Genomic DNA, 16,121 nt, shown 5'->3' on the forward strand with positions numbered 1-16,121 from the left:
GCTGGTTAAACCTTAAGTTTGGGGAGAGGATGTTCACATTAGGTGATGGGTTTGCTTCTCAGTGGTGACCCTGACATAGGGTAGAGCCACTCGACTGCATTACAAGATGTGGCTGCCCAGTGCCAGCAATAACATTCAATCTGAGGTCCTCACAGCATTGGGAACACTTTGGTCCTTGCAGAGATTCACTGTAATTATAGAATTAAAAATAGATGAATTTTTCACTGTAGGGCTTGGCCTATGCTACTGTGTCAGAATCAAAGTAGAACACGAACACTGTCTTAAGGTGATGGGTGCTTTGCACAACTCTGTTTCAGAGAATAACATTGTAAGCTTATTTCCACTGGGATGTTCTTCTAGGTTTGCAGGTTGCCATGGCATCTACTCCCAACATGATGGCCCCCATTTGTCTGGTGGAAAACAACAATGAGCATCTGTCAGTGAATCAGGAAGCTCTAGAGATTCTTGACCAGATTTCTCAGCCAGTGGTGGTCGTGGCCATTGCAGGACTGTATCGTACAGGCAAATCCTACTTGATGAATCGGCTTGCAGGACAGAATCACGGTGAGTGGTGTCTCAGGCAGAGGACAATTCTTTGACTCTAGCTATATCAGTGTCTTTTTTTTTTTTTTTTTTCACTAGGCACATGAAGAAAGAGCGAAATTTCTTTCAATAAACCAATCTACTAATTCTAATTCTTACTAATAAATTACTACCTTAATGAGTATTATCTTAGGCAGAGGCCAATTGTTTTTACTCTAACTATATCACAGCTTATTAGTTTTCTTCCCTGGTTACATGAAGTGATAACTACACTCCTCTCAACAAAACAAACTTCTAAGTTTAATTCTTACCACTAAATTATTACTTTAATATATTCTATTACCATATTCAGGTTTTACTCCTGTTAAGGAAAATCCCTCATAGTTATGCATAGACTCCTTTTACCTGTGCCAACACTGAGATCTTGAAATTGTGCCTCCTCTCTTGCTTGTAACATGTTTTGCTCTCTCTATAGAATATTCCCATTAATGTATAAAGACATTTTCATACCTATCATCATGTTTAAAGATTTTTGTGAGTTCACATCCCATTGTTGTTAACAACCTTTCCCACACCATTTGCCATTTTTATTTTTATCACTTTGATTGGAAAAATATTATCTCAATTTCTTTTTCTTTAGACATCTCTCTTCTATCGACTTCTATTTGGCCTTTACTGGACCATTCTTTAAAATGCTCTTATATGGTATTCAATGACATTTATTATGTCTGATTCATGGATGCACTTCACCTCCATTGTGAGCTCTTATTGGGTATCATTTTCACAGTTAACATTCATCTCCTCCTTCAAATAGATGACACACAAAGTAAAGAATTCTTACAAAATAGAGAAAGCACCATCTTATATTCTGGGGTACTTCCATTCCCAAAAGTCTGATTTTATAGTCCCTTGGCTGCTTAGATTGTCTATTGTCTCTGTGGGTTGGGTCTCCTCTTCTTTTATAGGTTTCCCTCTGGGCTCTACGGTGCAGTCTCAAACCAAGGGCATCTGGATGTGGTGTGTGCCTCACCCCTATAAGCCTGATTGCACTCTGGTCCTTCTAGACACTGAGGGCCTGGGCGATGTGGAAAAGGTAAGGCAGAGAGTTAAAGACAAAATTGTTTCATTATGGATTTTATCATAATGAACTCTTTAACTTAACTGCTTGATCAATTTTTGAAATCTAGAAATCCAACTATATATCAGGCAAATTCTCAGTTGTTTAACTCTTATTTCTAGTTAAGGTGTCATGGTACATTGAGCAATTTTTTTTCTATTTCTAGGCACTCATGAATAATTTGATTCAATTTAGTAAACAGTTCCTGAGCACAATATTTCTAGGTCTCTAAGTTAGTACTGTAGATACTAGTGACCCATGTAAAAGCCCTGTCCTCAAAGAGTCTTTGGTCCTCTGGTGAAGTTCACCAAGCACTCATCTAGCATTCTGGAAGATCTGAGACACCTCTGAATGAGATAGCTCTATAAAAGCATGTGGTTATCCTACAACATTTTAAGATGGGTCTTTGATATTTTACTTTTCTACTAAAGGGTAAAATGAATGATTTCTCCTTTTCTTCTTTTGTTTGAGACTTATTTGGAAATAGTAACTAAATTTCTACAACTTTCTATTTCTACCCAAAGAAGACTTAAAATTTTGTTTTTATTTTAATTTTTAAAATATATTTTATAGATTTTTTACAGAGAGGAAGGGAGAGGGTTAGAGAGTTAGAAACATTGATGAGAGAGAAACATCGATCTGCCTCCACCTGCACACTCCCTAGTGGGTATGTGCCCACAACCAAGGTACATGCTCTTGACCGGAATCAAACCTGGGACCCTTGAGTCTGCAGGCTGACATTCTATCCACTGAGCCAAACTGGTTAGGGCTGTGATTATTTTTATACTAGAGTCCTGGTGCATGAAAATTCGTGCACTCGTGTGGTCCCTCAGCCCCACTTGCACCCTCTCCCAGTGCAGGATCCCTAAGGGGGGGATGTCCACCTGCCAGCTTAGGCCCACTCCCTGGGGGATGGTGCCTAATCTGGCAGTCAGACATTCCTCTGGCAGCCGGAGAGCCCTTGGGGGATATCCAATTGCAGCTTAGGACCGCTCCTCTGCGGCCACCTCTGTGGAAGGTGTGGTGCCAGGACTAGACTGGCACAAACCACCGCCTCTCCCACTGCCTCTGTGGAAGGGGAGGGGGGGCGATGGGACTACCATGGCTGGCCTAGAGGTGAAAGCTCACTGGCCCCACCCCCACCCTCTGGTCGTTCTGGCAGGTTGTTCTGAAAGGTCATTTGGCTGTCCACTCTAATTAGCGTATTAGCTCTTTATTGTAAAGTATCCTATCAAATAAGAGAATAATATGCAAATTAACCATCACTCCGTTACACCCACAAGACATGCCCACAAGCCAAAGCCCACCAGCCAATCAGGACTGAGTATGCAAATTAACCCAACCAAGATGGCTGCGGCTATGGAGAGAGCAGAAGGGAGGCTTGGGTTTCTCCGGTGATGGAGGAAGCCAAGCTTTCCACACACCCTGGATGGCCCAGGCCTCCATTCCAGGCTACAAAGTTTCAATTATAGAAGATAAATAAATCCCAACAAAAATGGCGGCAGCCACGGAGCTGGAGAGAGCAGGAGGCTAGGGTTGCCCCCGGTGATGGAGGAAGCCAAGCTTCTGCAGCGCTGGCCTGGCTTGGCCTCCGCTTAAGGCTACAAAGTTTCAATTATAGAAGATACATAAATCCCATCAGAAATGGCTGCCGCCACGGAGCGAGCAGAAGGCTTGGCTCTGCTCCAGGCTACAAAGTTTCAATTGTAAAAGATAAATAAATCCCAGATATCTGGGCCTCCACTTGGGTTGCCGGAGGGCATGGCTGACCTGCAAACCACCACAGGCCCTTTGCCCAGGCCGCCCCATGCCCCAAGGAACCTCCACCCTGATCCGGGACACCCTTCAGGGCAAACCAACTGGCCCCCACCCATGCACCAGCCCTCTATCCTATCTAATAAAAGAGTAATATGCAAATTGACCATCACTCCAACACACAGGATGGCTGCCCCCATGTGGTCAAAGATCCTGTCCCCATGTGGACACAAAAGAGCAACCACAAGATGGCCAGCAGGGGAGGGCAGTTGGGAGGGACCAGGCCTGCAAGGGAGGGCAGTTGTGGTCAATCAGGCCAGCAGGGGAGGGCAGTCGGGGGCAATAAAGCCTGCAGGGGAGGGCAGTTAGGGGTGACCAGGCCAGCAGAGGAGGGAAGTGGGGGGTGACTGGGCCTGCAGGGAAGGACAGTTGGGGGGGACCCAGGCCTGCAAGGGAGGGTAGTTAGGGGCAAATGGGCTGGCAGGGGAGCAGTTAGGCATCAATCAGGCTGGCAGGGGAGTGGTTAGGGAGTGATCAGGCTGGCAGGTAGAAGCAATTCGGGGCAATCAGGAAGGCAGGCAGGCGAGCAGTTGGGAGCCAGCAGTCCTGGATTGTAAGAGGGATGTCCGACTGCCCGTTTAGGCCCAATTTCGGTGGGCCCCATCCCGGTGGGATCGGGCCTAAACGGGCAGTCGGACATCCCTTGAGGGGTCCCAGAGTGGAGAGGGGGCAGGCTGGGTTGAGGGACACCACCCCCGCACCATGCATGAATTTCGTGCACTGGGCCTCTAGTATCAAACAATCATGCTGACTAAATAACCTATTGTGTGTCATAAGTGCCACTTCTTATTATAGTCATTTTTTAAATTGGGCTTTGGAATGTAAATAAGCAAATCAGCATTTCACTCTGAAATTTTCTAGGTATTTTCCACTTTTGCTCTGGGCAACAACTTTAGACAGTGTTTATAAAAAAACAAAAATTCTGTATTGTGCCGTTATTTAGACCTGCTGTATTTTATACACACAAATTAACCCCTCCTTTAAGGTCTTTCATCTGGTTGCACGAGGCTCACTATCCAGCTTTAACTTCTTGACCTACCCTATGTTCCAGTCAGATCAAATAACTCTACTTTTATTGAAAAGACTTCTCTATGCTGCCATATCTACTTTTGCTTCTGTGGATCTTCCCACCTGCAGGTTACCTTCATTTAATCAAATTCACACTCTGCTAAGTCTTTAATTTTCAATCAATGTGCTGAGGAAGACTTCATGTTATATAAAATTTTCCAACTTTCAGAGCTCTGGTTTTCCATAATGGACTTGTAAATTTTACTTTAAAACTTCTTAAAATTTATATTTATTATTGAAAGTATTACATATTTTTTCCTTCTTCCCCTCCTATTGACCACCATCTATCCCCTCTGCAGGCCTTTGGCGCGCTATTGTCAGTGTCCATATTTTGTGCATATATGCATACAAGTTTTTTTGTTGATGTCTTCCCTCCCATCCTTCATTTACTACTATAGCTAAAGTTTTCAATGCTTATATATGTTATATTAATGTAAGCATTGTATAGATATTATCCTTGTAATATTCATTGCTATAGATGTTTGTTATGCTTTGAAATAGTCATTATGAAAGTAATATTTATCATTTTAAACTGCTTTTTAATTTTAACAACAGTAGAAATATTCAGTAGCTTCCCATAAATATTTCTTGAATACATCCCTAGTTACGTTAATTATGGAATATTTTATAGAGTCCATGACCAACAAATATATGTAGAATAAATATGTGCTAACACCGTTCATTTAAATATAATAGCACACTAGGTACTGCACTAAATTACTTTATATGTTATTTATTTCATCCACTTCATTAAAAAGAAAACCCTGTGATGACAAAATCCTTTTATATATGAAAGAAGCATAGTCACAAGAAATGTCTTTGTAATTGTTAAAGTTAATATGTATATTTATGCCCATCTTCAAACTTACTTGTTTGCATGGTGAGTACATACCTGAAATAAAGTGAAGGACTGTTAGACTTAGTGTCTGAATGAATTTCTATAGGGTAAACCCTGAATGTCTTGCCCTAATGTACTTCCAGGGCGACCCTAAGAATGACTCGTGGATCTTTGCCCTGGCCGTGCTTCTGTGTAGCAGCTTCGTCTACAACAGCCTGAGCACCATCAACCACCAGGCCCTGGAGCAGCTGCAGTATCTTTCCAGGAACCCAATCTCCATGTGTCATGGAGGCTATGGGAATGGAGATCCAGTCAGTTTCTCCTTCCCTCTCACTTAGTTGCCTTTGGTAGACCAAAAGGAACCAGAGTGAAAGAGAGTGTTTATAATACTCTTTCTTTTAATGAGAGAAATGTGGGAATTGTGGGTAGAAAGTTTATTTTCCTTAGCCAGGTCCTAGTTATGTGACAGAGCTGACAGAACTCATCAGGGCAAAATCCTCCCCCACACCAGATGGAATAGAAGATTCAATAGAGTTTGTGAGTTTCTTTCCAGACTTTATCTGGACTGTACGGGATTTCTCCCTGGAGCTAGAATTAAATGGTCACCCTATCACAGAAGATGAGTACCTGGAGAATGCCTTGAAGCTAATTTCAGGTAACAGAGCATGGCTGGGCAGTGGATGGTCCAATACAGATGGGAGGTACTAAACATCATGTCTGGAGTTGCATTTGTACTTGAGACTAGAAGTCTGCAGAAATGGTGGCTGGGAATGGGGTGAAAAGCTTTATGGACTGGAGTTTAAGTTTACTTAAGAAAAGTAGAGCCTAAAGTAGAGTAAAACTATTCATAACCCATTTCATAACCAATTTGTTCTTTACACATAGTAATTTAGAATCCAATTGTAACTTTGAATACAGTGGTAGTAAAGCCTTCTAAAGACCAGACACTTATATTTATTACTTTAGTTTCTGCTTTTCCGTGTTGAGGAAAACAGCTGATCAGATACTTGGTAGGCATAAAATTACAATGAAAAGCTTATCTAATTAAAAATACCTTTCATGTAATTAGATATAATTCATCTAAAATGGGCATATAACTTTTTAATGTCTTTATACATATGTAATCTATCAAAATGACTTTATGTTCTAATAATCCTGAAGAAGTATATTTTGTCTTTTCAGTCTATCCTTTTGTGTATTTTTTGATAATTATCAGAATATAATTTTAATTTATATATCATAGATATTTTATTTTAAAAATAATTCTCTTTTTCAACTGTAGTTTAAACTCAATATCATTTTGTGTTATTTTCAAATATACATAGCATAGTGGTTAGATAACACATAATTTACAACTAGATCTCCACTATATTTCAAGTACCCACCTGGCACAATGCATAGTTATTGCAATTTTATTAACTACTAGAGCCCCGGTGCACAGAATTTGTGCACCAGGGCAGGGCGGGGTGTCCCTCAGCCCAGCCTGCACCCTCTTCAATCTGGGACCCCTCTGTGGGATCGGGCCTAAACTGGCAGTCGGACATTCCTCTCACAAACTGGGACTGCTGGCTCCCAACCACTTGCCTGCCTGCCTGCCTGATTGTGCCTAACTGCTTCTGCTTACCAGCCTGATCACCCCCTAACCACGCCCCTGCCAGCCTGATTAATGCCTAACTGCTCCCCTGCCAGCCTGGTCGCCCCCAACTGGCCCCATTCCCCCCCTCCTGTGCTCCTCTCTTCATGCAGGCATCAGTATCTATTTTTTCTCGGTATCTATTAATCTATTTCAATTTTGTTTGTTTATTTTGTTCTTCAGAATCCACATATAAGTGAAATCATATGATATTTTTCTTTCTCTAACTTATTTCACTGAGCATACAATTTCATTCCTTTTTATGATAGAGTAGTATTCCATTGTGTATACTGTATGTACTACCTATTCTTTATCTACTTGTCTGTTCTTGGGCACTTAGGTTACTTCCATATCTTGGCTATTGTAAATAATGCTGCAATGAATATAGGAGTCATATTTTCTTTTTGAATTAGTGTTTTAGATTTCTTCATATATATAACCAGGAGTAAAGTCACTGGGCCATAAGGTAGTTCTATTTTTAATTCTTTTGAGAAACCTCCGTTCTCTTTTCCATAGTAACTGTACAAATATGCATACCCACCAACAGTGCCAACACGTATTCTTTGTTGATTTATTGACGAGAGCCATTCAGACCAGCATGAGGTGATATCTCATTGTGGTTTTAACTTGCATTTCTCTGATGATTAACAATGTTGAACATCTTTTCATACCTATATTGGCCACGGTATGTCCTCTTTGGAGAAGTTTTTATTCAGGTCCTCAGCTCACTTTTAAATCAGATTGTTTGTTCCTATGGTGAATAGTATAAGTACTTTATAAATTTTGGATATTAACCCCTTATTAGATGTGTCATTGGAGAAAATATTCTCCCTTTCAGGTGGTTTGTTTGTTTATGGCTTTCTTTGCTGTGCAAAAACTATTTAGCTTGCTGTAGTCCCATTTGTTTATTTATTTTGTTTCCCTTACCAGAGGAAAGATATGAAAAGAAATACATTGCTAAGAAAAATATCTGAGATTTTACTTCCTTTGTTTTCTTATAGTAATTTTATAATTTTGAGACTTACATTTAAGCCTTTAATCCATTTTGAGCTTATTCTTGTATATGGTGTAAGGTCATGTACTTTCATTTTTGTGTGTGTATTTGTCCAATTTTCCCCACACCATGTATTGAATAAACTATCTTTACCCCATTGTATGTTGTTTTGCCTCCTTTGTCATCTATTCATTGATCATATTTGTGTGGGTTTATTTCTGGACTCTGCCATGTTCCATTGATTTATATGTCTGTTTTTATTCCAGCACTATGCTGTTTTGATTACCATAGCATTGTATTATAGTTTGAGATCAGGTAGCATGATACCTCCAACTTTGTCCTTCTTTCTCAGTATTTCTGTGGCTATTCAGGGTCTTTTATGGCCTCATATACATTTTTGTATTATTTATTATCGTGATGTGAGAAACACTATTGGTATTTTGAGAGGGATTGTGTTGAATCCATAGATTCCTTTGGGCATTATAGAAATTTTAATTATGGTAAATCTTTCTTTCCGTATCATAGCTTTTTTCCATTTCCACATATTTACCCATGCTATAATTTCAAAATAATAAAAATATATGAATGGGTTCTATTTACCTGGGCATGTAGTTATCTGATGAAATCTTGAAAGAAATATCACTTCTGATTTATACACTCTTGATTTAATGTTTCTATTTATGGTTTCTCAAGTCAATGAGAAATAGGCTACACAGCAAAGCTATAAGATGAAATATAATTCTTTACCTTAAAGAATTTAGAGATTAATAGTGGTATCTTAAAATTACGTTTTAGCTACATTTACTCTTCACTCTTCAGAGGATTTTATTTTTTTAAAAGCTAATGCTGTACACTTCATTTTTAGCATCTAAACTGTTTTCCTTAAATAATCTGGTGTTATTTCTAACATTGCTTCATTAATTATTGTTTGGGCTCTTCATTTTGATCCACAGCTTCATTTCCTCATGGGATCAAATAGACCAAAAACATACGTTTGACCCATGTTTCTGTTATTCATTCTGTAAGCGATATAGACAATATACACAATACTCTTCCATTTTTAGGTCTGATAGCAACAACAGGTCATTGTTGTTGTTTTTTAACCATGTTGATGTCTTCAAAAAATTTTCCCCAGAGTTGTGTAATGGTATATTTGATGTTAAAAAATCATTTGGATGTCCATGCTAAAGAAGTTATAAACAAGTTATACAGAGAGAATGCCTCAAAGATACAAAAATCCCTGTCATAAAAATCTTTAGATCCCTTGTCCTAAGTCTGCTACTACTGTAATACCTGTTTTGTTTTTGTTTGTTTTAATCTTTCAGGCATGAGTCACAAAGCTCAAATATCTAATCTCCCAAGAGAGTGCATCCGGCATTTCTTTCCAAGGCGGAAGTGTTTTGTCTTTGACCGGCCAACAAATGACAAAAAACTCCTAGCCAATATTGAGAAGATTGCAGAAAACCAACTGGATCCTAACTTCAAGGAAGAAACAAAGAATTTCTGTTCTTACATCTTCACCCAGGCAAGGACCAAGACCCTCAGAGAGGGAATCATGATCAGTGGGAAACGTGAGTCTCCATTTCACATTTTGTGGGGCTTCATATTTTTTTAATATATTATAGGATGTGTTCTCTAGGATTTCTTTTTGATTCTATATGGAATTATGAGTCATAGATGTTCATACTCCATGAATACAATTGTGTACTTATCATACTTTTGGGTGTTTACAAATTTGTCTCCAAAATTACAACCTTTATCAGCAAAATCTGCAGTATCCATACATATAAAAATCTTCTAATCTTAATGAATCACTAACTGGGGATAAAAAACAGAATATACTGTTTTCTCAGTTGAAGTTCTTTATAATGTACTAGTGGCCTGGTGCATGAAATTTGTGCACATTAAAAGGGAATTAATTAGAGGAAATATTTTAATATTGCTATTTGCCCTTTATAATAGAAGTTTCAGGGATGAAAGAAAATTAGTAAAATGTATATGAAAATCTTCCTCTTGTCAGAGTCTGGGGTGTGCTGCAGGACCCAGAGTCAAGTCCCCACACAACCGTGTGTGCCTCAGACCCGGCTGGCCCCACCCCCATTGGGCAAGATCCAGACCCGTCAAGCCCTGCCAGGCGGGGGGTGTAGCCTCAGGGCCCCCACCAAGCCCTGCTGGATGGGAGGCATAGCCTTAGGTCCCCCGTCAAGCCCTGCCGGGTGGGGGGCTCAGCCTCAGGTCCCCCAGCCTGGGGTGGGGTGCACGGCCTGAGGTCCCCTGCCCTGAGCCAGGGCAGGGGCATACCTTGAGGTCCCCATCAAGCCCTGCCAGGTGTGGGGCACGGTCTGAGGTCCCCTGTCAAGCCCCACCAGGCAGGTGGTGCAGCTTCAGGTCCCCTGCCCCAGCCCAGCCCCATGTAGCCTCAGGTCCCTGCTCGTTAAGGCTCGTTATAGGAACTTGGCCTCCACTGTGGTCACAGCCATCTTGTGTTACTGAATCCCTGCCTCCATTGTGGGAGCAGCCATCTTGACCGTTACGGTGTGATGGTCAATTTGAATATTCCCTCTTTATTAGATAAGATGAGAGTTGCAAGAAGAATACATAAGATATTTTGGGCATTTACAGCAATTTAATAATGCACATTAGCCCATAAAGCTCTGAAAATTTATGGGAATCTTCAGAATTCAGAAAAAAATAGGATCACATTTACCCTGCCTCATCTGTCTACAATTTGCTTCTAAGATTTTCAATGGGAAATTATGTTTTCCAGATACCCTTTAGTATGTTAGATAAAGGAGTATATTGAATTATTTTAGCCTTATGGTATAAAGAAACATAAAAATTAAGAGTCAATGGGACAATAGTGTTACTGGAGGAAATATGTTCTTCTGTGGTATTGTGTGAAAGGAATTTCAGGGACCCTGATGTAGGAGGAGTTTTATGCAATAATGGCAAGGTTTATTAAAGTGAAAAGCAAAGTACACTCTCAGGCAGACAGAGAGCTGGCAGGCTAGAGGGCAGCTGCTGCCCTGAGGTATTTGTTAAGCTTCCCCATATATATTTGGGTTTGGGAAAGAGCAGGCTGTCTTTAAAACTATCCAATCTGTTTCATGTCTTCTTCAGGGCTTGTGCCTTCCCCTATGCAATCTTTTCCCAGGTTTGTGCCCTCCCCCACCTATGGTCCGCATTTTGGCTCTTTTTGCACTTTCTTCTTAGTTCCGCTTGGTTATTTGGCTTCTACCTCACAGGTACTTAGTACAGAAATTTTACCTCTGTGCCATTTTTCTCCCATCCTGGTTAGTTGGGTGGACTCCACAGAGTAACTGTAAGGCTGTTTTTTCCTACTTAGTCATGCTTTATCAGATTCTGATTCCATTAGCTCCCTGGTCTCTTATTAATATCTAACTGTGTACTCCAATAATAGTAGAAGGAATTGGTGTGTTTGTGTGTATATGTATGCATGTGTGTGTGTGTGTATGTGTGCATATATGTGTGTTTGTATGAGAGAGAAAGAGACAGAAAGTCAGAAAGAGAGATTTAGAAATGTAGTTTCACATAAATGGATCCTGTTAAGTGATAAATTGATATTTATCCCTTAAATTTCCTGGCTTATTAGGTCTAAGGTCTCTGGTGGTGACTTATGTGGATGCCATCAACAATGGATCAGTGCCTTGTTTGGAGAATGCAATGACAACTCTCGCCCAAATTGAGAACTCCAGGGCCGTTCAGAAGGCAGCCGACCACTACAGTGAGCAGATGGCCCAGAGAGTGAACTTCCCCACACACTCCCTGCAGGAGCTTCTGGACCTGCATACAGCCTGTGAGAAGGAAGCCATTGCAATCTTCATGGAGAACTCCTTCAAGGATGACAACCAGGAGTTCCAGAAGAATCTTGTGGTACTTTCTCTTAGTATTTATTTACCCTTTGTGACCTTTACATTGTAAATTAAGCCTGGAAGAACTTTTCTGACCCCAGACCTCCTCCCTCACTCATGGATCGAGTAGTCTGGATTCTTAAGAAGGATAGAGTTTCAAAAGCCTGCATTTTCTTTTCCTCTCCCCTCCAAACCTCAGGTACTTTATGTAAACATTTCTCTGGTCTCTGATAATCAGTATAGATGTCTTTCTGAACTGAATACTTATTTTGAATTCAAGCCTGCCCTGAACACCCAGCAGTCATTCCTCGGCTAGTCACTTTCTTGAGGGACTCTCCCACTCTCAGGAACAAAATGTCTCTTAACAGACCCTCATACCAGGCTGTTTTCAACTCCTATGGCTTCTTGTTGTATCACTGTGTCATTGAAGATGGAATTAACAAAAGTTACAGCTGCCGGCAGCCATAGAGATAAGGGAACTCAACACCAACATTTTTGATGAAGAACCTGAGACCCAAGGGGGTTAGAAGCTTTCCCCTGCCTCACATGGACTTTTCAGGGTTGTGAGTAAAGGAAGCTTTGCAATTCCTGTTTTATTCCATGTCCTTCTCCAACAGAATGCTTTTCTCATGAGGACCACAGCTAGACTTCCTTCCACCAGATTCTTTGGAATTTTTTCTCCTGTGTTCCTTTCTCCTGGTGACAGCCCTCTATACATCCCTTTCAGGAAATCATAAAGGATAAGCAGGATAAGTTCTTGCTACAGAATGAAGAGGCATCTGTTAAATACTGTCAGGATAAACTTGAGCAGCTTTCCAAGTCCCTAATGGAAGATATTTCAGCAGGCATTTTCTCTGTTCCTGGTGGTCTCAAGCTCTACATGGAAACAAAGGAAAGGATTGAACAGGACTACTGGCAAGTGCCCAGGAAAGGAGTGAAGGTGAGGAATAAGGGGAGCATAAGGATCCTACAGATTAAAGTCAAGAGGGTCTCCTGGAAATCGGTCACAGCATCAGTTGTGGGTAATATCATGGGGATATCATGACTCTTTTAGCATTGAAGGCCCATTATTTTGTCTTTCTTTCTATAGAGAATCAAAATGCCCACTCTCAAAAATGAATATAGATTTCTGAAATCCATAAGAGACACAAGAGTAATAATCATTTCCTTCTAACAATATTATATTCAGTGTGTCAAAGGCAGACAATTTACAGGTTAAAGTCAGAGCCTTTGTACTTAAGGCTGATCAAAAGAGAAAAGGAAGTCAAACATGTAGACAGTTGCACACAGGGTTATCATACTTATGAACCTGAGATAATTGGCTATGTAGGTGATGGTACAAGTAATAACATTAAGTAACAATGCAATTAATATTTACTGAACTTTGACTGTTAAGACATAATATTGAGCTCTTTCTCTAGAATTTTAATTTTATCCTTTATATAGCATTAGGAAGCATCTATACTTTTTTTCAACATTTTATACAAGTGAACTGAGAGGCAGAGATGGGTTAAAATGACTTGCCTAGAGTTACAGTCAGCAAGTGGCAAAGGAGAGCAGGAGCACTAATTGGAGATAACATTTCTCCCTGGAAAGCAAATATACAAAAGCAACAGAGATAGTGGGTTTGTAGAACTGAATGTGGTTCTCACTGTCTAGAATGCAGAGCGAAGAGTAGAAAGTAACACTGGGAGAGAGACTGCAGGGTGTATGAAGAGCCCCTGTTGCTCTAAGGAGTTTGGAAACTGTGTGGAGACATGATGCAGTTTTAATCAGGAAGGAAAAGTTACATGGACATACTTCGTTTTGCAGCACTATTGTTCCTTCTTGTCTCCTCAGGCAAATGAGGTTCTCTATAGGTTCCTGCAGTCGCAGGCAGCAACAGAGAATTCCATCCTGCAGGCAGACAAAGCGCTCACAGATGAGATGAAGGTCATGGCAGGTAAGGGGCAGGCTGGGGTCACAATGGGTGGCAGGTACCTGCAGTGTCCTTTGACAGCTGTGAGAACAAAACCTCCTGAAACAAGGAGCTTTTTGTCCTTCTGTGGTACATACTCTCTAACTCTGAAAACACCAGGGCACCTCAGCCAGCCAGGGCCTTTCCCATCACACTCTGAAATGTGCTCTTGATGGTGTGGACAAGGGAGCAATTCAGAGTCTTCCCACCTCCCCTTCCAGTTTGGTTTGTTCTCAGAGTTCAGGAGGGTAGAGATTAGTCCTCACTTAATTTTCCTCCCTCTCTCAAACCTCCCTGGGGCAGTGGAGCGGGCCAAGAAGGAGGCAGCTGAGAAGGAACAGGAGCTGATGAGACAGAAACTACAGGAGCAGCAGCAGCAGATGGAGGCACAGAAGAGGAGTCGCGAGGAAAATATATTGCAACTGAAGGAGAAGATGGAGAAGGAAAGAGAGAATATACTAAGAGAGCAGAATATGATGTTGGAGCATAAATTGAAGGTAAGTCCTGCCGTGGCCTCAGTAGTGCTCCGTGGTCATTGTCCTGGTACCTCAGGTGGGATGGAGAAGGTTACAGCAAGACCATGGAGGCAACACCATTGCCATTTACTACTTGTGATTTGCTAAAGCCTTGAATCTTCCCCTTGTTCCCTTTCTTTGTAAAAAATATCTTTGAAATCTCTGTGCATAGACTCTGGAGTGGTCAGGACAAGCATCTTATCTCTGAATACTTGTGGAATATAAAAGGCCCTGGCTGGCTGAGGTGCCCTGGTGTTTTCAGAGTTAGAGAGTATGTACCACAGAAGGACAGAAAGCTCCTTGTTTCAGGAGGTTTTGTTCTCACAGCTGTCAAATGATCTTATTTGGCCTGAATAAATAGGTATTAGAAATACATGTATTTATTATTACCACCAACTGGTTTGCTTTACCAAGATCATTGCCTATTATCAGGAACCCTACTACCACCCAAAGACTCTAAGGTAGATCTATGCTGACAATAAGCTATCATAAATGCCCAGATTAAAAAATCAAGGATGTGACAGCTTCAAACCTGCTGCGTTGTTCCCAGGTAAGGAGAGTCTACCCAAGTTATCATATGGCAACGGAAGAATTCCTAATTGGCTATCTGTACGTGTTTATAATAGAGTTCTAGAACATGTATAATTTCCCATGTTTTTCTGCATTTTGGTTGGCCATATTATTCCAAGTGGGACTGAGAATTAGTGGGAGCAGATTAAGGTTACTTCTCAACTGGTATTATGACTGGCACACAGTACATTTGTCCTCAGGCCAGGCTTAGTATTCTAGCAAAACCCAATAGGTATGTGAATATTTGTGAGACTGTAAACTATGCTTTCTTTCTGTGTTTAGGTCCAAGTCAGGATTATTTCATGTTGCAAAATTATCTTTGATTGTGTAAGAGAGAACAATTTTAAGAGTAGAAGGAAAACATTCTTAAATATAAAATGTAATTTTTGAAAAATATGAATTTAAAACATTTTACTTCTCTCCTCACCTTTTTTTAGGTTCAAGAAGATTTGCTTAAAGAAGGATTTAAAAAGAAATCAGAAGATATGAATGCAGAGATCAATCATTTGAGAAATGTGATTGATACTGCTCAAAGTGATAATAGTCCTTTTATTACAAAAATCATGGAAAGACTTGCCAGTGAGATTGATTCAATATTTTCTACATCTGGTAAATTTCTTGGTCATGTTTTGAGAGGCTTTGGCTCACTATTTAAAGATAAATAGTTCTCCTTGAAATAAAGTAGAGAATGTGGATATACGTTATGGCTTGTTTTTGGTGTGTATTCTTTTTGATTTCATTCATCCAAGTCTTAAACATGCAAAGTGCCTACTAAAGGATATCAATGTCTAGCCCTCATTAGATAGGATAAATGCCCATATGCTTTGATATAGGATGTTTACTTAATGAAACATACATGTTTAAATAAATATACTTACAATTAATCAAGTTATCACTTTAAATGACAAAAGTTTGGAAAGTACTAATAAATTCATCTATAGAAATTGGTAATATAAATTTAACATTTGCATATGGTGGAACATTATGCAGCCAATAAATAGAGAATTCAGCTCTATTTTTATAAATATACAACAATCTTGAAAATACATTGTAAAATGAGGTACACAAGAAGTGTATAATGTGTTTACAGGAAAAAAATGTAATTACTGTGTGCAATCATATGTATGTGTACACATTAAATATCTAAAGGAACCCTCAAAGAAATAATATCAGTTCCTACTTGGAAGAAGTGGGTGGGA

General features: G+C 40.2%; 1 protein-coding gene across 1 annotated transcript; it reads left to right on the top strand.

The window, feature by feature from the left end:
- Nucleotides 1-359: 359 nt before the first annotated feature.
- Nucleotides 360-15,587, top strand: LOC308242868 (guanylate-binding protein 6-like; the record flags this gene model as incomplete). The annotated part of the gene is made up of 10 exons (XM_080657566.1): nucleotides 360-564; nucleotides 1,509-1,636; nucleotides 5,525-5,634; nucleotides 5,840-6,036; nucleotides 9,334-9,579; nucleotides 11,622-11,902; nucleotides 12,608-12,820; nucleotides 13,720-13,822; nucleotides 14,141-14,334; nucleotides 15,360-15,587. Exons 1-10 carry the CDS (start codon nucleotides 375-377, stop codon nucleotides 15,585-15,587), a joined length of 1,890 nt encoding a protein of 629 aa, XP_080513692.1. The 5' UTR covers nucleotides 360-374.
- Nucleotides 15,588-16,121: the final 534 nt, after the last annotated feature.

This window comes from Plecotus auritus (assembly GCF_963455305.1).
Source record: "Plecotus auritus genome assembly, chromosome: 2".
Lineage (NCBI taxonomy): Eukaryota > Metazoa > Chordata > Mammalia > Chiroptera > Vespertilionidae > Plecotus > Plecotus auritus.